General features: G+C 38.5%; 1 protein-coding gene across 2 annotated transcripts in view; it reads right to left on the bottom strand.

Moving 5' to 3' along the window:
- Positions 1–834: 834 nt before the first annotated feature.
- The window catches only part of tlcd3a (TLC domain containing 3A), a 50,344-nt gene continuing 28,917 nt past the window's right edge, over positions 835–22,261 (bottom strand). For both annotated transcript variants that reach the window (XM_004551210.3, XM_076889413.1), the window contains exons 4-5: positions 20,416–20,511; positions 835–9,267 (exon numbers count right to left, since the gene is read on the bottom strand). In XM_004551210.3, coding sequence (XP_004551267.1) covers positions 8,953–9,267; positions 20,416–20,511 — 411 coding nt within the window. In that variant the 3' untranslated portion in view covers positions 835–8,952. The remainder of the gene's footprint in view (positions 9,268–20,415; positions 20,512–22,261) is intronic.

Raw genomic sequence — 22,261 nt, 5'->3', positions numbered from 1 at the left:
CAAATATAACTGTCACACTGTCCTTCCACTGATAGCTTCATTAGTGTAAATGACATTTTCTGGTGGTGTAATATCAGTTGTTTTTAGAAAGAAGAGAAATAAATATGCACATTACTGCACTTTGAACTGTGTTTTTTTTTTTTTTATTATATTGTATGTAATTGACTGTTTTTGTTTTTATTTGTCTTCATCGGTGGAATTTATGGGCTGATCCAGCCTGTACAAATACAACCTCATACTACCTCAAACTTCATCTTTTTGTTTGCCATCCCTTCAGATATCAGAAACAGTATACGAAAAAGAACTAAAAGACTCCTGAATCAAAATCTGTGACAGAAACAGTAAGTGCGATCAATTTCTAACCAAAAAAAAATACGTAATTTTTTTTAAGCCTAATTTAAGTTCAAACTCAACAACTAAAATAAAAATAAATAAATCATATTTTACCCACAGTTCCATAGATGCAGATTTTATGTCACAGTAAACTTCAAATTAAACTCATTTTAGAAAATGTCCCAAAATCATTTAAAATTACTTATATAAAAAAGGGCAATTTCTTATGGTATTCTGTTAAAATATCTTTGATTTCTTAACAGTGGTAAATGACTTTAAATGTAACTTAATCTCCATAGCCCCCACATGTAAAGAAGCATATAAAATATGCTTTATTTTAAAGAAGTCCAGCTTTAATGCCTTAATGTAGCCTCTACAGTGCAACTCCAGCAGCTCAGCTTGAGCCAGCAGCACCTCTGGGTGGCCATAATTTTACACTACAACAACATAACCAAGAATGGGCAGAAGTAATGTCCAATAAATAAAAAAATAAAGCAGAGACTTGTTCAAAACAGTCTACCAAATCAAATTTATTGAATTTTAAAGGGGTGCTCTGAATTCACAAGCTGCAACAATACATGACTCCTCATATTATCTCATAAAACACTCCAGTCTCATTTTCAGATAGGAAATGTCCTCAACCCCCCCCCCCCCCAAAAAACAAAAAAACGAACGGTCACACTACAAAAAAGAAAGGACAGATACATCAATCCTGATATACATGTATGAAAAATTACAATGTTATCAAAAATAATGCAGGGCAGGAAGTGTTAAAGGTTGTGAAAGTGCTGCATTTAAGTCAATCAGGAAGGGCCAGTGATATGGACAGAAAGATTTCAATCCAAACTTCTAAAACAGACACATCTCGCTAAATCGATGAAAACACTGCAAACAAACTTAAGCCTATGAGAGACATTTGAATGGTTCAAGTACTAATGAAATACTATAAAATGCAAAATATTAGAATATTTATTACATAAATGCCATAATTTCAGCAGGATCAAATAAAGTGTACTGAAGACATGTCTATATACGTGTGGTGGTTTGTTTCCGATTGTTTAAAGTATGCTCTTCCATATTTTCTGTCATCTATTTTCTTTGCTCTTAACATGATCAAAGTTTGAATAATTATGTATAACAGGATCAGTTTTGCTTTAAACATTTGGTTTTAAAATGTTTTTTTTCCACACCTGGCTGTGTATGATCTCATTGGTGGACATCCCTAGTAAAGAAGCCCCACCCACTTGTGGGAGGGGAAAAGTTCATTTTAAGGGGCAGGAAGTATCACTGCTCAAGAGCCAAGTATACAGCATATACTAATTATTTTGAACCCTGAATCATGCAAAGTAACTTGAGAAAAACATAAGAATAGAAATACAGACGAGCATCACAGGCCAACTTTATACCTTCTGAAATCTTGCTTCTATTAGATATGTCTTAATGATTGCTGTGAAGACCAAAAAAAAACTGAAATATAATTTCTCTTTGAGGATGACAACAACAAACATGACAAATACAGCCACAACCTGTAAACACTGCCTGCCATCTTAGCTCTTTTTTTAACTGAGTTTTTATGGGTGTCACAAATAGATTTTTCACAAGGCACTGGAGACCAGGTTTGGTTCACTGTCCACAGATCAAAATCAGTACCAGCAACACAGTTTTCCTTTTTGCAGTGCTCAATATTCTAACCCGTTCAGTATCTTTATGGTTAAATATATTTTATTGACATCTCATCAGAAGAAACAGCAAAATATTGTTTTCTAATGTTAAATTTACTCCCAAATCCAGCACACATAATCTTCATCTAAATTGACGAGAATATTTGGTTAGAATTTAAAAACCCATCGTAGCTTTTAAACCAACAGTTTATTTTAAACCTCCTCCAGCTCCAGTCAGAAACAGAAGGTTTAAACCTGATATATGGATATGTGAGACTAAAGAAAGCAGCAAACTACCACATCCTCTGTCACAAGACCTGAAGAGACCCCACTGTCCTCATTTGTATTTCAAGAATCCACAACTTTGACCTTTAAATAACATAAACATGACAGTAACATAGAAATTGGCCGCTAAATTCTCTCTTTAAATAACAAATTAGTAGCCAAAGCTAAATTATTAGCATGGAAACTTAACAGTTTGCGAAAAGACATTTAAGGGCTAACTTGAAGCTTCAATCACTCACAGTCTACAGCCACTCAATATTATAGCACTGTTGTGTATGTTAAATGATTAACATGGAGTATTCTGTCTCTAACAACAACATTTAAAAAAAAAAAAAGAAAAAGGCAGCTATTACTCAGCATTATGTAGGACTTTGTTAGCTTTTATCAACACTGGCTTATGCTAGCATAAGAACATTAGCCTAAGCCAGTATTTGCCTATGCTATTACTAGCTTATAGTGGTTTATGCTAGCATTACTTTAAAAAAGCATTAGCCTATGCTAGTGTTAAGCTATGCTACCCCTAGCATACAACGGCTTATGCTAGCATTATTTTATAGCAGTGTTTGTGTATATTAACTTGAAATCATGCTTACCATCTGCTGCCACCAGCTTATAGTGCATTCCATTGTACTTTAAAATTAGAAGTCAGAATTTTCAGCTGGCCACAGCACCCTGACATCACATTATCAACTTGAAAAGTCTGAGCAGCCCCAACAGGGCTGACTTTATCCAGGGGAATGTAAAAAGTGATAAAACTATGAAACTTTTAATGTGCACTGCCACTAAATAAATCATATGCAGAGCACTGCTCAAACTGTATGCATGCAAGTACAGCAGTGGTACATTTCCCTGTATTGCTATTGAAGCATGATTCTACCTTACCAAGGAGCAACACAAATCCTTTTTTTTCTTCTTGCTGTTATGACTTTACTACTGGAAATGACATCACTCCCAGCTCAGACTTCCAAGACAATAGAACGCACTATACTGGTATTAGCCTATGCTACCACTAGCTTAGACGAGTGTTAGCCTATGCTAGCATTAGCCTGGTCCAATGGATCCAGTGTTGTTCAAAGGTGGATTAAATGACCATATTCCCAGTTTAACCATAGAACAGGTGTTCCAAGGTTAAAATACAACCTTACATATAAGAAGTTAATATGATTTTCGTATTAATGCGTCCAAACATAACATTAGCAATGACTTTTCAGCCACTGTGCTAAAAAGATAAAGCACATTGCTCCCAAAAGGTCTAGGGTCACTTCAAAATGCTTTTGTCTTTGAAACAAAGTACCTTTGTTGAGAATCTTTAGGCTGCAGTCGCAAAACAGCCAAAGAGAAATAGCTTTCTTCTGAAACACCTCAAGAGTCAATTGATTCACAGTTTGTATAAAACAGAAAAGCTGAAAACAGCTGCCTTGAACAGAACAGAAACAGTGAAAAAGTTGTGGGAAAGCAAGAGGACAAGTACATCAGTGTCTAGTTTGATGAACAGAAACGTCTTGCTTATGTAATTATCAAGGAGATTAAAATGATAAAAACCTTGCAGTTACACTGAAGTAGAATTATTAAAGCAATGCCTGGTGATTGCACTGAATTTTGCCCAGAGGTTAGGCATGCAATACCCTTAACTCGAGGATAACCACTTTGATTTCAAGCAGATTGCACCTGGTGGGAGGCATCTATTAAACATAATTAATAATTTATGACTAATGGGGGTCAATTGTGCTTTTCCTGATTTTCTGTCATAACAATGGTGCTCATGTTAAATGTCGTTCAGACATTTTTTTTATTTTAAATTTACCCTTGAATGTTACAGAACAAGGATGATTTTGAACCGTGAATCATGCAAAGCTACTATGGTGGAGCCCATGAATAAAACTATGGAGCTAAAAATTAGCTTTTCCCTTAATTAACAAACTGATCCCAAACTTCTGTCCACTTTGTGTGAACGCAGAGGCTTTCCTCCAGTACATCCCAGTGTTGGTGAGCTTATAGAGAGGACGACAAAATGGGAGGTTAGTTAGGTTTTTAGTTGGGGTGACATGTGGGTAACTTTAAGCCATTAAGACAAGACTGAAAAGAATCTGACTATAGTTACTGCAATCAGTCTTTGGTTTACCAACCCTTAGAAGCTGAACTATCACAAGCCATGTCAGGAGGCATAAATATGAGAAAAATCTGAAAGGAAAACTGATGCTTTGAAAAATATCACATAGAAATAAACAGCACACTGTGATCCTCTTCAGAATCAGTCTCATAGCTTCGTCATCTTACAGTAAACCTCGACATTACACACACGGTTTCCTAACAAGTTCATCAAACCCTGAGCAAAGAGGATGAATTCATGGTCTTCTATAATCAGAGCGTACTTAGTGATAGATGTAGAAAGATATGCATTTAAACTACTCATGATTTCATGTGGCAGTGATGCTCTCAAGCAATGAAAGTAATGTGGCTTGTTGTCACCTGGCTATGAAAAAACAAAAATAAATGAGCCAATAGGGGATGAAAAACGGTTAAAGGATTTGAGGTTTTGAAATTGGGGTCAGTTTTATATAAGGATACTGGAATGTTTATATATTTTAATTTTTTAACATTTTAAAACATCTTTCCCACGCTTTCAAAACTAAGACTGAATTTTATTAGTGAAGCCACTAAACTTCAACATCCTGTTAGCAGAGAGGCCAAATCCAGGCCAAAAAAAAAAGCTTCAGAACAATCTTCTAAAAGTCCTCTTAGGAAAAACTCAACAAGATGGCATTTATGCAAGCTATGAAGACAGGCTCAACTTTAGGGTATCACACAAAAACCCCAAACAAACAAAAAAAAGCACACACTTTCCCACAGCAAATTCTTTCTGTTCCGTCCCCTCCTCCAAACACAAGAAAACAAATGTACCTGTCAGTTTTTTCCGCTACATTTCGCGGAGGGTGAGGTCACGCTGGCTGAAGACTTGAGATATTTAATCTCAACTGCACAGCCTTCAGAGTGGACAAGCAATGGATGGGCCTGACAGCAGAGGGCGGCAGAGAAGAGGTGAGGGCTCATTCTGCTCCGCTAGCTTCACAGAAAACCAAGAGATGGGGCTGAGTTAAAATAAATGAAAGGAGCAGAAACAGTGGGACAGTAACTTTAAGTAGAGTGGAACTTATTGATTATAACTGCAGTGAAAGTGGAGACTTTAAACCAGCTGTTAGACTCAAGCCCAGTTTATTAATCTCAATCTCAGAGGTCATCCCAGAAGCAGACCAGACACTGAGGACATTTAAGTGGGGAAGAAGATAGTCCACTGAGACGCGTCTTCTTCAGCGTAGGGTGCTGAAACAACAACGTCCTATTATTAACACCTCCTTGCAGTGTAAGAGACTAGATGCACTCCATTTTTTTGTGCGTGAGAGTTGTAAAGTTCTGAAACCTGAATCTGGGATAAAAACATTCACAATTCTGAACTGTAGTTCTGTCTTTAGCATGAATATAAACACCTTGTGTGTAAATACATGCTGAGAAGCGTGGTTTTACTTGCATAGAGTTAAGGTAGCCCAGACTCACTGCCTTAACTGGGGATGGATCTGATTTTTTGGGGATTTGGAGAATGTTTAAACCCTCTACATGTATGTAAAAAAAAACAAAAAAAAAAAAAAAACAGCTGATAAACTGATATCGTAATTCCTTTAATACTATTAGAATCATCAAAAGAGAAAGTGGGAGAAATTCAGCTGAAAGATGCAGAAAAGCAACACAAAGAGCGAGGAATGTTTGCAGTAACAAAAGCACCCTGACGCACTCCAGCCAACCTCGACAAACAAGCCCATCATTCAGCTGCCCGGCTCGCCTCCTCTTACCCAAACTGCTGCTCAGCTAACAGGCTTCTTCTTTAACTCCCCCCTTCACAACAAGTTGTGATGATCAGACTCACAGAGGGAAAATATTTGAGCTGTCATGCAGAATGTGTTTCTAACACGAGCAGTCACTTTGATCCCATCAATAATCTGGGCAAAAGAGTTCAGAAGCTTTCTGTGCTCCAACTTGTACTACTGTTACATTATGTTTTATCATTTATACAACAGCTTGGCGGAAGCTGCCAAAAAGAGGGAGACAACAATTTAGATTTTTAAGCAAAGACACAAAAACTCTGGATTAACATAAGGCGGTTTGCTTCATGCCTGTTAGCTGTAAGCTGCGCGACGTTCCATTTAAATGGATTTTTAGTGAGTTTTGATTCAGCTCTAATGTGTCCATGTGCACTAAAACAAACTAACAATGAATATGAAGTTATTTTTAATCGTTACGCAATTATAAATAAATAAAAAAATTAAAACTAAGACTCAGTAATAAGACTGAAATGTAGAGCAGAGATAAACACAGATTCCTAGAAAACTGTGCAAAGAGCACATCATATGAGGGATGGGTGAGCTTGATATGACCTGATGTTAGTTCAGTTATACATGCACCAACATTTGTTTTGCATAGACTGAATTTACAGGAAACAAAAAAAGGACATTTAATGCATAATACGCAGAATTCTTTGTTTTCTGATTTGATTAATTCGTAAGAAGTTTCATTTCTTTCATAATAACTGGAATTTTGCACAATAAAATGATCCTCTCTATTCTAGTCAAGATATATATTTAATTTAAGTGATAGTTAATGTAACTCTAAAAACCCCTATGTGATGAGTGCAACCCCTGATACACAAGTGCATATAAATAATCTGAAGTATTTGTTTGATTATTTGTGGTTTGTTTGGCCCGATGAGCCACACCCCTCCATTTATCACTCTGACCTTGCCCCTGAGTTCAGCTGGGAGCCGCTTGACCTTCACCGGGCCTCATGGTACCTTCCACATCACGCCATCAGACTGGACTGAGTGACGTTTAGAGGCAAAAAACAGAAGCATTGAACAGAAGCCCCCACCCCCCAAAGAAACCATACCTGGCATAAAGTTCACTGGTCTAATCTTACTGTTCACCTCGGTTGGGGCTTGTTTCTATTTTTTTTTTTTTTTTAATCACTCACTGGAAGTCCTTTCCTGTCCACTCACACCTTACCGTCAACCTCAAGGTGAACAAACGTCAGGTTTTCTTTTGAATTGATCCAACTTTTGTGTCAAGAATCATAACTGGTGAGAAGAGCAGGATGTGTAGCAACAAGGGAAAAATGTCCCAAAAGGATCCTTAGTTTGAACCCATTTTTTTTAAAGTTCTTGTTTACCTCTCATTTGGTTATTTCCTGTTTTACTTCCTCTCCCGTCTACCCCTTTTCACCCCCCACAGCCAACCCTCGCGTCACAAAATTATCAAGCTACAAGCTGAGAGCTCCTGCTGTCGCAATCTTGGTATTTTAAAACCAGATGTGATGAGAGAGCGGCGGAGCAAGTGATCACATCCTGGATAATCCTTCTTTCAGGCCCTTAGATTGACTATAAAATTTGACCCTGAAACTAGCGCTTGAGCCCATAAAGTCGTCAGGAAAGCATTGCGGTCGAAGAGAAAGTGAGGTGAGGGCTAATCCCTCCCTCCAAGTCTTTCTGCACCCAGAAAAGTCGTCTCCTGGTGGCCAATTAAAGACGGTGTGGTACTTTAGTGCTGGCGTCACTTATGTGGTCGATGCTCCCCATTTTAACTGAGAATACAAAACAAAAGTTAAGCAGTTACAGTTTGGATCCACTGCAGGAGAGCCACCACACATCGAGGAGGAACAAGTAGAAGTATCCAGAATTTAAATTTAGGAAAAACTCCATGAGAAGATGACCTCGACCAAATTTAAACCAGGTATGATTTTTTTTTACATTTTATCTGCCTAGGAGCTGAACTTCACACCTAAGAAAAAATTATTTCAGGGCAAGACATTACAATATTACTGTTTTCTTTTAAAAAAAAAAAAAAAAAACCCTGTGTGAGAGAGGCCATTTCTTAATCAATCATGGTGTCAAAAATAGTTCCCTACAGATAATGGAAAACTATAAACCTGAAAATGAAGGGTGGAAACACTGATGAAAATAAGAGTGTAGGTAATTGCGTGCACTATGAGAAACTGGTGAAAAGTCAGAGGCTATCACATTAACCAGGTAACGATGTAACTGCTTGGTGACGCGTATTCCTCATTTCCTATCTCTGCTAACACTGCCTGAACTTCCATGCCGCCCACCACAGGCCCCAATCCTTGTCACCAGCGTGACAAATAAAATGATCTGAAAAGAAATCTAACTATCTGACATGTTACTCTTAAATGAAAACCAGCCATAACACCCACAAACATACACTGTAACAGGACTTTCCAATCAGCAGCTGTAAACAGTAGGAGTAAGGATCGTATCTCCTCTTTAGTTTCTGGTACGTTTGCTCCACATTTCACTTGCAGTGCAGCAAACATGATCTTTTTTTTTTCCTTCTTTTTTCAGTGCTGTAAATGTATTCAGACACAGTGAAGCACTTCAGCGAGATCCAGGTCAGAGTCACATCCCAAAAAAATTAAAATCACTAAACTTCAGTAGTAGAGTTAGATTGGAGGTGGAGAGGTCCACGTAGGCAGAGGAGTTGGTTGAAGTGTGCGGAAAATGCCCGGGAGTTGTGGAACGAGAGCAGGCAGTCCTGGTGTACTACAGTACGATGGTTGGGCTGAGCGTTAGTAGCTGAGTGTGTGGCTAGAGCAAGCGGTCGTGGTCCGTGTATCAATCATCTTTTGAACTGTCAGTGACAGCGGCGGTGTCGGCCGTGGGAGACGAGGCTGGGCTGCGGCTGCGCTGGTAAAGACGGTAGCCCTTTCGGCACAGCAGGACGAACCAGTAGACCTGCGGCGCCAAGATGCACGAGTTGCCCAGGTTGGCAGACAGCGGCAGGTGGAAGGGCACGCTGTAGAGAGGGATGCTGTAGTGACGGCCGTACATCCAGTACATGAACGGGAAGAGGGCGATGCGGCACATGAAGAAGGTGAAGAGGACCATCCCGCCATTGAGCTTGTGCAGCCAGGAGTCCTGGAGGCTGAGCTGGAGGAGAGAAAAGAGAAAAAAGGGAATTGCAGATGAAGAGATGCGTTCAGAGAGCACAGCGAAAACACATTTTCCAAACTACAACTGTTTTTGATGACTCATCCACACATATACATTTGGGTCTGTAAAAAGCAGACCTGTACTCCAATGTGAGGCCAGAGATCTATTAGAGATTACCCCAACTTCCTCCCACAGTCCAAAGACATGCATGTCAGGTTAACAGGCATTTCTAACTGGAGACGCACTGATCTGATGTGGCGGTCTGATCCTGACTCACAAAGCTTAGTGACAACGAGCTGATCCACACCTGATCCATTCATTTCAGTCGCTTTATGACTTCGCAGGCGGCCACCTGCTGGTGTTGGCCAGAGGGGCCGATGGCGCGATATGGCAGCCTCACTTCTGTCAGTCTATCCCAGGGTAGCTGCCTCCACCAGTGTGTGAATGAACAGTGGAATTGTAAAGCGCTTTGGGTGCCTTGAAAAGCGCTATATAAATCCAATCCATTATTATTATTATCACACATCAGCAGCAGTCATTAGCAGGGAGGGCTAACGTAACATGGAGGAAGGTAACAGCAAAGCGACAGCAGCTTGGAGCTACTTAACTGACTATATCAGTGGCTTTTATGGCCTCCCCCAAGGAGGTTAGGTTTCAGGTGGATGTTCGGTACTCTGCCTGTAAAAGTGGTAGCTTTGAATGGATTCTGATAAATCTTTGTAGGGGTGTAGAGTGGGGGTCATGTTAACAGTCTATTAAAATATGTCTTACATCTGCAAATGTCTTGAAGGTTAACTTCATGATTTATTGATCAAAAATGGCCAAAAAGCCTTATAACTTAGAAACTATGATTCATACAAGTGTGGTGTGCACTGTCAACATTTAGAAAGTAGTGTATCGAGTTTAAAATGTCCTATTTGACCTCTGACCTCTCCTTAAAGGTCAACCGTTTGATTCAAAAATTAAAGTGATAAAAATGCTATAACACTGCCCAGCAAGCTGCTCAGCAGAGGTTTCTGTTTGTTTATATATTTGTGAAGGTTTTCATTTATGTGTCAGTCTGTGCATGTAGAGCTGGGGACACCGAGGCATTCTCAAACCAGATGACACACGTAATCTCTCCACGGTGTACTGTGTTTGCCCCGGGCCTCCTCCTGGTAGGACACGCCCCAAACACCTCACCAGTGTGACACCCAGGTGTCTCCAGAAGCCCAAAGGAATTAATAGCTTAGTGAATTTATATTCTTGGAGAATTTCATTTTCTTAAGTTTGTAAAGTACCATTTACCTTGAGCCTCACAGTGAGGATTACTTTAACTCTGGCAGATACCTGAATCTGAAAAGGAAAAAGTTGTATCGGGACATCTTTAATTGTTAATTGTCCAGTGTTAGACTGGAGACGTGTCCAGGAAGTACCCTGCCTCTCGCCCTTGGACAGCTGGGAGAGACTCCAGAAAAGTTGCTTCAAACTGTGCACAAGTAGGTTACTGTAGTTGAACAATGCAACACTTTTTACTCAGTAACATTAACAGCATTTTGGTGTGATGCATATTAATTATTTGTGGGATTTCATGCTTCACTTTTGTACCCTAATACACTGAAACGGTGTTAACAGTCTGGCAGAGGACCTGAAAGCAGAGAACTTAAAAACTCTTTGTTCGATTTGTATTGCTTATTGTCATTTATGCTTAGAAATATTTAACCATATATGCTTAGAGGTGTATAATCGATTGTGTAGTGATATGTGTGATCCTTAATAGTCTGCAAAGGCTTGGTGTGCATTCCAGAGTGCTCTGGCATTCACGCCCACATCCTGGGAGCATGGGAGAGGTCTACCTTCTCTTATTGTTTTATGGTAGGATAAACGTAGCTATGTCAGTTTTAGTCTAAGTGCCTTTTGTTTAGATGAACTGTTGGACTTCCAAACCAGCAGGGTTAGCGAAGTTGTTTATGGGGTCACACTCTGACCCCACACTCACACACACACTTACACAACACACAGGCAAGGTACTCTTTGTTTGTATGTAGACGTCGTATGTTAATGAACCTATGCATATTCATGTATATTCATATTCATGCCCAGCCAGGCTCCACCATCAGCCAGCAGGCCACAGCCAGGCTCCACCATCAGCCAGCAGGCCACAGCCAGCAGGCCACAGCCAGGCTCCACCATCAGCCAGCAGGCCCAGCCAGCAGGCCACAGCCAGGCTCCTCCATCAGCCAGCAGGCCCAGCCAGCAGGCCACAGCCAGGCTCCACCATCAGCCAGCAGGCCCAGCCAGCAGGCCCAGCCAGCAGGCCACAGCCAGGCTCCTCCATCAGCCAGCAGGCCTAGCCAGGCGCCATCATCAGAAATTCCGCTTCCGGGTCCCTCGTGGTGGCCGCCTCGTGCTCTCGCTTCAGTATGCCACCCAAGAAAGGCCCAACACCAGAGGAGGTTGAGGACATTAAAACCTCCCTCGGAGCGCTGTGCGGAGACGTGGCAGCAGTCAGGGCGCAGCAGGAGCTGCTTCTGGGGCTACTGGAGGAGGTAAAACAGCTACGCCTCCAAAATGCCGAAAAGGACAGACGGATCATGGATCTCGAGCGGCGGGTGGATGAGCTGGAGCAGTACACCCGTACGAACGACGTGGTCATCAGCGTTATTAAAATCAAGCCGCGCTCGTACGCGCACGCAGTGGCCGGGAACGTCGGGGAGCCCAGCGACGAGGAGACCCGCTCGGTGGAGCAACAGGTGGCGTCCTTCCTCCAAAGCAAGGGGATAGAGATGGACCTGGAGCACATAGAAGCATGTCACTCACTGCCCAGGAGGAGTGACAGACCGCCGGCCGTCGTTATGAGATTTGTCAATCGGAAGAACAAGGTCGCAGTGCTGAAACAAGGACGCAAACTGAAAGGCACGGATGTTTTCATTAATGAGCATCTGACACGAAAAAACGCAGACATCGCGAGGAAGGCAAGGCAACTGAAGAAGAATGGTAAAATACAACATACATGGGTAACAAACTGTAAGATTTTCATTAAGCTAAACGGGACACCAGAAGAGGCAAAAGTACTGATAGTGAGGAACATGGAGGATCTGGACAAGTACAACTGACACTAATGTATCGAGGTAATATATAACTCTAATGACAATCAAATGATAAATACACCAACATCTCTAATTACACCAGGAAATGACATGGACATGTTGAAATTAATTCTTCAACAGAAAGTAATTGATCTAGATTGTGAACATAAGGAGCATAATATAATAGATCCAGAAATAGATTCTGGAAGTAACTTTCTCTCTACTTTTGTTAAAAATTGTAATTATTTCACTCAGGAACAATATGAAAAAGAAATTAACCTAGACGGGAAGCTCTCATTAATTCACTTTAACAGCAGAAGTATGTACTCTAATTTTGATTTCATTAAGGACTATTTGCAACAATTTTCTCGCCCCTTTAGTATTATAGCCATCACTGAAACTTGGTTCAATGTCGATAAAGGAATAGATTTTTGTTTGAATGGATATGATTTAAAATACATGAATAGATTAAATAAGGCGGGCGGCGGGGTTGCTATATATGTTCATAACTCTATAAAATATAATGTTGTAACAACTATGTCTATGGCTATTGATGGAATTTTGGAATGTTTGACTATTGAGATCATGAATGAAAAAAAGAGAAATGTTATAATAAGTTGCATATATCGGACACCCAGTTCAAGTATTGACACTTTTAATGAATGGATAGAAAAAACGTTTGCTTCGGTGAACCAAAAATTACTATTTATCTGTGGTGACTTTAATATTGATTTGCTAAACCCAACAAGGTTAAAAGCCATTGATGATTTTACTGACACGATGTACAGCTTATCACTATATCCAACAATAACAAAGCCAAGCAGAATAACATCACATAGCGCCACTATTATTGACAATATTTTTACTAATGTCATGGATTTCCAAATTAATAGTGGCCTGCTTGTCTGTGATATAACTGACCACTTACCAGTTTTTACTTTGTGTGACTGTGATTTTAAAAAAATAGATACCAAGATCATGATAGCAAAGCGAACAATAAATGAAGAAGCAATTCATGCCTTCAATTTCGATTTAGCACAACAAGATTGGAGTTCGGTGTATGAAGAGTCAGATGTGGACAAGGCTTATGACAATTTCCTAGATATTTTTACTATGTGGTACAATAAACATTGTCCTGTAAACGAACACATGACAAAGAAAAAAAAGATAAAAAGTCCTTGGCTCACAAAAGGAATTATTAATGCTTGCAAAAAGAAAAACAATCTGTATAAACAGTTTATCAAAGTAAAAACAAAAGAAGTGGAACAAAGATATAAAGCATATAGAAATAAATTGACTGATATTATAAGAACGAGCAAACAACTTTATTATAGAAGAAGATTATATGAAAATAAAAACAATATAAAAGGAACTTGGGATGTGTTAAACAACTTAATTAAACAAGGATCTTCTGGAACATCATATCCTGAATATTTTACTGATGCAAATGGTGAAAATCACAACATGAGTAATATTGTCGATGGGTTCAATAAATTCTTCATAAATGTTGGCCCTGAACTAGCAGCGGACATCCCGTGTCATAAAAATGAAAATATCAGCAATATAAAATCACTGTTCCTCTCAGCTACAAATGAGCAAGAAGTAATAAATATCACATTAGAATGTAAAAGTAAGTCTTCAATGGATTATCACGACATAAATATGTCTGTAGTTAAACAGGTTATTCTGAATATTGCTAGTCCCTTAACATATATCTGTAATTTATCATTTCAGTCCGGTTGTTTTCCAAAAAAAATGAAAATTGCGAAAGTAATACTACTATATAAAAGTAATGACAAACATAGTTTTACCAATTATAGGCCTATTTCTCTACTGCCTCAATTCTCAAAAATTCTAGAAAAACTTTTTAATTCAAGATTAGAAAAATTCCTTGAAAAACATCAAATAATAAATGTTGGTCAGTATGGTTTCAGAACAAAGAACCACTTCAATGGCGATAATTGAGGCAGTAGAAGAAATTACTGATGCACTGGACAAAAATAAATATGCAGTTGGTATTTTTGTTGATCTCAAAAAGGCCTTCGACACAATTAATCACTCAATTTTATTGGATAAATTGGAAAGATATGGTATTCGAGGGAAAGCTGGTAACTGGTTAAAAAGTTATCTAACGGGTCGGGAACAATATGTTAGCATAGGGCATTACCATTCAGAGAAACTTGGTATTACATGTGGTGTTCCCCAAGGGTCAGTGTTGGGACCAAAACTTTTCAATGTATACATAAATGATATTTTTGATGTTTCTCAAGTACTTAAACTCATACTGTTCGCAGATGACACCAACATATTTTTCAGTAGCGATGATTATACTGATCTTGTAATGACTGTAAACAGGGAGCTACAATTAATAAAAAAATGGATGGACATAAATAAATTATCATTAAATATAAATAAAACTAAAGCAATGTTTTTTGGTAATTTTAAATATAATATAGAATTACCAATTATCATTGAAGGTGTACCAATTGATAATGTGAGTGAAAACAAATTTTTGGGAGTCGTAATTGATAACAAAATTTCATGGAAACCCCACGTCAGACACATAAAAACCAAAATTTCCAGAAGCCTCGCAGTTTTGAACAAAGTGAAACAATTCCTTGATAAAGATGCACTTCGTACTCTGTACTGTACCCTGGTTCTTCCATATCTTACATATTGTGTGGAAGTGTGGGGAAATACATATAAAAATACAACTAATCCATTAGTCACAGTACAGAAACGAGCACTGCGTATAATTCACAAGGCTGGTTATCTAGATCATACTCACAAATTCTTTCTTCAGGCAAAGTTACTTAAATTCCAGGATCTGGTTAATTACAATACATCCATAATTTTGTATAAAGCTTTTACTAAACTTTTACCGGCAAATTTACAAACTAGATTTGAAATTCGAGAAAAGGTTTATAATGTTAGAGGATTTGGAGAATTCAAATTACCCAGAACTCGAACAACCCGTAAAGGTTTTTGTGTGTCTGTATGTGGTGTGAAAATCTGGAACAGTCTGAGTTTACAACTGAAACAATGCAAAAATATTCATAGATTTAAATTTCTCTACAAACAGTTGGTCTGGTCACAGTATACTCAATGATGGTTTTTTAGTGTGCTCTGTAATGTCTGTTCTCTTACCATTGCTGGTATGGATTCAAAAAAAAAAAAAAAAAAAAAAAAAAAAAAAGACTGTGCGTATGTATGTACATATATGTACATGTGTGTGTAGATATATATGTATGTATATGTATGTGTGTATGTGTGTGTTTGTTACTTGTAGTTATTACTGCCTGTTACCTGTGGTAATGTAATTTATAATTTATATATTCTGTATTCAGTTATGCAGGCTCTAATTGTTGCTTGCGAGCTGCAGTTTAGATGCTTGTATGCGCCCGGGGCTGTTGATGGGACTGTATGCAATAATGGGCGTAGCTGCGGGAAGTATATTGTTTTGTTTTTTTGTTGATGAGTGAGTATAGGGGTGGGATTTAATAAGTTTTCTTCGTCCCACTCCTTTTTCAGGCAATTTTTGTTTTTTTTTTGTGCATTTTATGTTCAATATAGGTATTTGTTGTGCCTGGAAATGAACAAATAAATGAATGAATGAATGAATGTAAAATAAATACAATAAAAGAGCAGTGTTACGGGGGAGCAGATGAGAGCAACTGGGGTCGTGCGAAGGAACAGCGTTTGCCCAGTTCTCTCCCGTGCACGAGAAACATAAAGAACTTTGCCTACTCGTGTCTTGCTTTGCTGTGTAATTAAATTATCTTGAACGTTCCAGCAAATAGGTTTGTAGCTTAAACCTATCACTCTTCAGCCATGCTAATGACTGAGCTTGCTTTATAGACATTATATACTATACTTTTAATTAAGCCACAGTATCTACTTAGTAGTTTTAATTTATTATTCTGCTGCTTAATTCTTTTGATACATTTCATCCATTATTGAAGTAAGCAAATAAAATAAGGAAAACTTTATTATTGTATATTTTCCATTTCTGCTGCTTGCTTAAAGTTAAGTTAAAGCTTAACTTGTAGTTGAGAAGGTTACTACATTTTGTCAAAAAAAACAACAAAAAAAACAAAACCCCACCAAATCCCATAATTATTTTTCTCAGTCAAAGGGATAGGAAAACTGAGACAGGAAAACAGGGCCATAACATCCAACAACAAAAATCATATGATCTGGGATCTTCTCATCTTTAATTTGAAAGACTGGATGTTCCCTTTTCCACACAACAGCAGTCAGCACTGCTGATGAGAGCAGTAAAACTGTCTGGTGCGGTTTCTGTTAGTGCTGACTAAGTCTAAAAGTGGTCAGCAGTGAAGAATTGCTCTGCTCTTTTTGCTCACCGACACCAGATGTCAGCAAAGACCTGAGAGTCCACGGTCCACTGGTTTCACTGAGCTACACAGTAAGGCTCTTCTATTCTTAGAAAGGATGGTTTGTAAGACACTGGGCCCTTTTACTAAAGTGTAGGCTATGGAGCTCTTTGCATGGCGAAACTAATGAACATTAGCCGAAACAGATCAATTCAGGGGCAGGGAGAGCAAGCGGTGCCTGAATGCTGCTGACTGATGTGGGTTTTTTTGGTGAGCCATGCAGCTTAATTATTGATAGAACAGTGACAAGCAACATCCCAAATGAAATGGAGATACTTGGGTTTTTGCTGCTGCAGTGCTCTGCAGATCACCTGTGCAGGAACAGTTTGGAGAAAAGATGAATGGCTTTGTTTTGGTTAAGAGAGCTAAGGCTGTTTTGCTTAAGTTCATATCAAACTGTATATACCGTACATTTATGTGTGTCTAAGTGTATAAAAAATACAGTGATGAATAAATATTTATCTGAAAAACAACGCTAATTCATGGACAGCTGGATGCTGTTTAAATTCGGATGCAAATATCATTCACTCAGATTTTATTTACAATACAACAGAAAAAATTTGAAATATTTCAGCTGGGAAAACGTACCATTTGTGGATTTTATAGCAGATTGTGTTCATGGTCAATGATTTCTGAGCCCATGTAGTGATTTCCATGACAGAATCATGTTTGCATTTAATGCATTTCTGCCTGAAAGCCTGAAGATCACAGGTACCCAATGCTGACTTGTGACTTTGTCTGTTGCACACAGAGATTTCTTCAGAATAACAGCGATCTGAAAATGTTGGGGAACCTTTTCTGTGTATGTTTGAGGTTGTTATGCACACTGAATTAGGGATCTAGTGTCATCTAATATTTGCTATTCTGTTTTTAAGCCACTTAAAATCCTTTAATTTCCTCAAAATCGACAGTGCGCTTTATAATCCGGTGCGCCTTATGTATGAATTCTGGTTGTGCTTACAGACCTCGAACCGATTTTATGTGGTACACGGCGCTCAAAAATCTATCAGACTTTGGTAGGCTACGAAGCCGCACCTCTTGATGGTGTCTGAGCATTACAGCTACCGTAGTCAGGAGCCTCACGGAGTAATCTGGGTCCAAAACTCCGTCCGCTTCAGGTCCCAAAGTCAAAGGAACACTGCGACATCACTGAGAGTTTAAAAACTGTCTAAACTCTTTCATCTGTAATAAAATGATCAGTTTTGCTGCTTTACCAGGTGTAACAATTAGTTTAACATCCAGGCATCCATGCAAACAGAATTTATTCAATTTAACAGAGTTAGAAGTTAACAGGAAGTTAGCTCGCTAGTTCACACCTAAACATGATATAGCATGTTCTGACTGAGAGATTTCTGAAAAAATTAAAAAATTAAACGTACAACTCTGCTATCACTTTCAACATAAATGAAGACAGAAAACTAAACAGCAGTGACGTTTGTAGGGTTACTGAAGTTGTACTAGCTGGTATATAATGATGTGCTACGTGATCGCTAGCTACACAGCTATGTTAGCATAACATAAACACAGTGAAGCTGGAGGATGAACGCTAACGTTTTTCCACTCGATAAAAGTTAACGTGAGGGATTCTGATGGTTAGGGACAAATGCTATCACATGGCAGGATGCTGTAAACGGACCAAACTTCAGTCAGGAGAACAACTGAGATAATCCATTCACGATACAGGTTAGTCATTAATATACTGGAACAACATGGGAATAGAGCAGCTGCGAGAGAATTCAACATTAATGAATCAATGTTACGGACGTGGAGGAAGCAAGAAGAATGAGTTGAGTTAAAAAAAAAACAAAAAAAAAAAAACGGTTTCTCCACAGGATTGCGTTTTGTAAAAGTACACAAGTACAAATCACTCACTCAAGAGTGGCATGTTACAACTGTGTGCCTTCTGGTCATTATTTCTTTTGATTATTAACCTTACTCATTCGGTTATGAGTGGCCAGCGGGGACAGACTGGCTGTCTCCTCCATCACCACTGACCTTTGTCTTCAACCGCAGCTAATTATTAGTTAAACCATGTTTTCATTTGTTTTTATTCAAGCCTGAATCCGATGGCCCACTGTCTGTGTTTGAATTCTTCCACTTTTCTCCTCCTTATACTTATTAAATATGCATATTTTTGTTCAGCACTGTTGACTGTGTTTGGTACAATGATTAAAACATTCTGGGAAGATGTTAGAGTGACCTGTGAAAGATTCTCTTCAAACAAATTCCACTACACACAAAAGTCTTTCTGCTTGGTTATATTCAGAAGAAAAACAATTATAATAATATCGAAGACAAATCACAATTAAAAAACTGCAATAAAAAATAAAATAAAATATAACCTCCACTTGCTGAGGGAAATTTATGTTCCATAAGTGGTTGCTGGTTGTTGCGAGGTCAAATTAGACTCTCACGGTGACCCGTAGTAAGCATGATATGTATAGCCATAACTTGCCTACAAACACTTGTGAACTAACCACCGAGCTACAGGGCAAGTTGAAAAAGTTCAAACTGCAAACTGGAAACAGATTGCTGGCCTTCAAAATAAACACATTTCAAAAGGTGCGGGCACTTAGGAGGTTGGCAAGTGTTTGCAGACAAGTTAGCATACTTCATGCAAACTATGACCAAAGTGTCTGGTGATTATGAGCATCGAGAGGGTCCCTGACTGGTCTTTAGGCCTGTGTGAACCAGACAATAGAAGACAAACAACAAACCTTGCTTTTGGTCTACTTCTCTAAATTACTGTGAACAATGGAGTTCATTCATGTTTTTTTATATTTTTGTAACTGGTGAGTTTTGTGTGTGAATTTTAACATTACTTCAAACTGCACAGCAAATTCAAAGCGTTCTTCTTTTTGTTGTCAGAGGATGGATTTTCCCGTTGAAGAGTTTGGGGTTTTTGTCAAAGGGAGTTTAGTGCCAAATAATCACACGTCTCCAAAGATAATAATGTTAGTCTATGTGTTAGCAACCACTTTTAAAGGTTTATACTAACCAGTAAACTGGTGTTTGTTTTACCACTTGATAGTTGTCAAATTATTGCCATATGTCAAAGAAGGAGGGCATAAAGTCTTTAACTGTATTTTTACCTACAAAGACATCATCTGTGGCCTGTGCCTTATGCCAAAGCAACCAAGTAAGATAGAAAAAAAAAAAAAAAAAAAAAAAAGAGTTCTTAGTATTTAATTTCATAACAGAAACGTTTCTTTTTCACTGTTCTCTTTTTTACTCAGAATTTCTGTTATTAATATAATATAAAATAGTGGGTTTCTTAAATTTCTACAGTAATATTTGTTTATAACATAGAAAAACTGAGATGTGTACTTAAAAATTATACTTATTTCTCTTAAGACATCCCAGGGTGTCTTCAAAAAGAGAAAAAAAAAGAAAAGGTAATAGCTTCACTGGTCTGGCTCACTTTATTTAAAACTGCGCTGTGTTTGGCCCCTGGATTAATGCACTCCTTGCAGCAATGCAAAGCTGGGCAGGCCCGAGCCTATTTGCAGCTGCTAACCTGCTCAGAAGTAGAAGTTTGGCAAATAATTTTACAACTTTGTTTGCTCCGCTACTACACAGCAAAAGATCTGCATCTCTATGATATCTACAGACATACGTATTTACCACGAAAAGGACTTCAGAGTTTGTTTCAGGTGAATGCTCATGTGCATGTGCCATCTCACCTGAATAAGTATCTTCCCCAGGGACACGAAGGGCGTGCTGAGCTCTGTTAGAAACAAGCAGCCGATGAAGAAATCCCCCTGGTCCTTTCTGAAGAACTGAGGAGCAGACAGAGCACACACAGACTGAGCAAACAAGCGCAAGCATGGAAAACACACACACACACCTTCTCGAACAGTCTCAGCGGAAAAATGCTTGAAAAGACAAGGAAAATATCAGACTTTAATCATGTGTTTACACTGACTCATACAGCTGGACTGGAGCTGCTTTCAGCCACCCTCATGTTCCTCTTAATTACCATAAAATATTTGTTTATAAGTAATAATTTTTCCTCTGTTATTTTACTAAAAATAGTCTTAGCACTGCTTCTGTATCTTTCTATAATAATTTTTATACATTTTTCATTTTATATTCTCTTTATTTAGTGTTTTTAGTATTTTTCAGTCCGTTACGGAAGGACGCTAGATCAGCATGGATCTGTTATAGCAGGAAGGCTCTGACCAGATTTAAACAATCTTTCTTTAGTTATCGCTCAGCAGCAGCTCTTTAAAGGCTTGGTGCACCTGAGACAGACCTAAATCCCCAAATGGCTCACTGTAATCACCCTAGCCTTCAAGTGCTGCTGTTAGATAAACAGCCAAAAGCTCCAGGAAGAGAAAACTGACTGGATTCATTATTTCTTCACCTAATTCCTCACAGTTCATGGTGCAAAAGCACTTTGTGATTTGGGCTGTTGTGTGTAAAGTGCTAAAAGTCAGCATGTGCCAAAAATGAGTTTGAATTTAAACCCAGGTTTATCATAGGTGCCTGAAATTCTGTAGCTACTGGAAAGCTGCATAATTACAAAATAATAATATAATGACAATCCTGAACTTCTTCCATAGTATTAAATGGGAGGATGCTTTAACATAGCAAGGTTTTACAATGTGTATGTTTTTTGTGGGTGTAGGTAAGGTTGAGAGGTTTTAGGTTGTGTATGTGTATTTGATTATATCACTTGACTTTTATCTTATATCTTGGATATATACTTCTGTTTTATAGCCTATTTAACCCTGTGTGTACCTGTCCAGGAAGTGCAGAAGTACATAAGCTAAAAGCTAAATCAGGTGAATGTTTTTGTGCATGATCCCTGAAAAACAATAATAAAACTAAAACTAGACTGTAGAGTGACGGTGCAGGTGCAGCAACAGGTCTAATGGGAAGACCCTTGTTCAATTCAGTTGAATTTATATAGCACTAAATCACAACAAGTCACCTTATACTGTACAGTAAAGATCCTACAATAACAGATATTGGGTTTGGTTGTTAATAATAACAGCGTGTCCCACTATGAGGTGCAGCATGTGCTTTAAGTGTTTCCTAAACAATTAGACCCATTAGTGAGAGAAGGTAAAACCACACTTTTTAAAAATTATTTATCAAGTAATATTATATAACAAACTACATGTCCAAGGCAAGCAAAGACTACCACAGTAGTGTGGTTTGAGATGGTGGCGCGTTAGTACTTTCTAGAGAGGTAGCTGAAGAATATCCAGAACAGTCATGCAGTTTTATTTATTTATTTATTTATTTTTTACACCTGCAGAACAATGCTGGCTGGCACGGTAGTCATCAGTTTACTTTCCCCCTTCCTCATTTAGGGCTTTCATTAACAAAGAGAGGGCAGCCAGCCCGGCAAGTGACTTTGAACCGGTTAAACTGTCTAAGGTTAAAATTCAAAGCTTACATACTAAAGAGGCTAAAGGAAAACCCTTTTAACTGATAATATTATCGCACCCTCCTCCATTTTTTTAGTACAATCCCACAACCCCAGCGGTTCATATGTTACTCTACCACAATTTCAAGATG

The sequence above is a fragment of the Maylandia zebra genome, linkage group LG10 (genome assembly GCF_041146795.1).
Source record: "Maylandia zebra isolate NMK-2024a linkage group LG10, Mzebra_GT3a, whole genome shotgun sequence".
NCBI lineage: Eukaryota > Metazoa > Chordata > Actinopteri > Cichliformes > Cichlidae > Maylandia > Maylandia zebra.
Note: the sequence above shows the minus strand (reverse complement) of the source record. Positions and strands in the feature narration are given on the sequence as shown.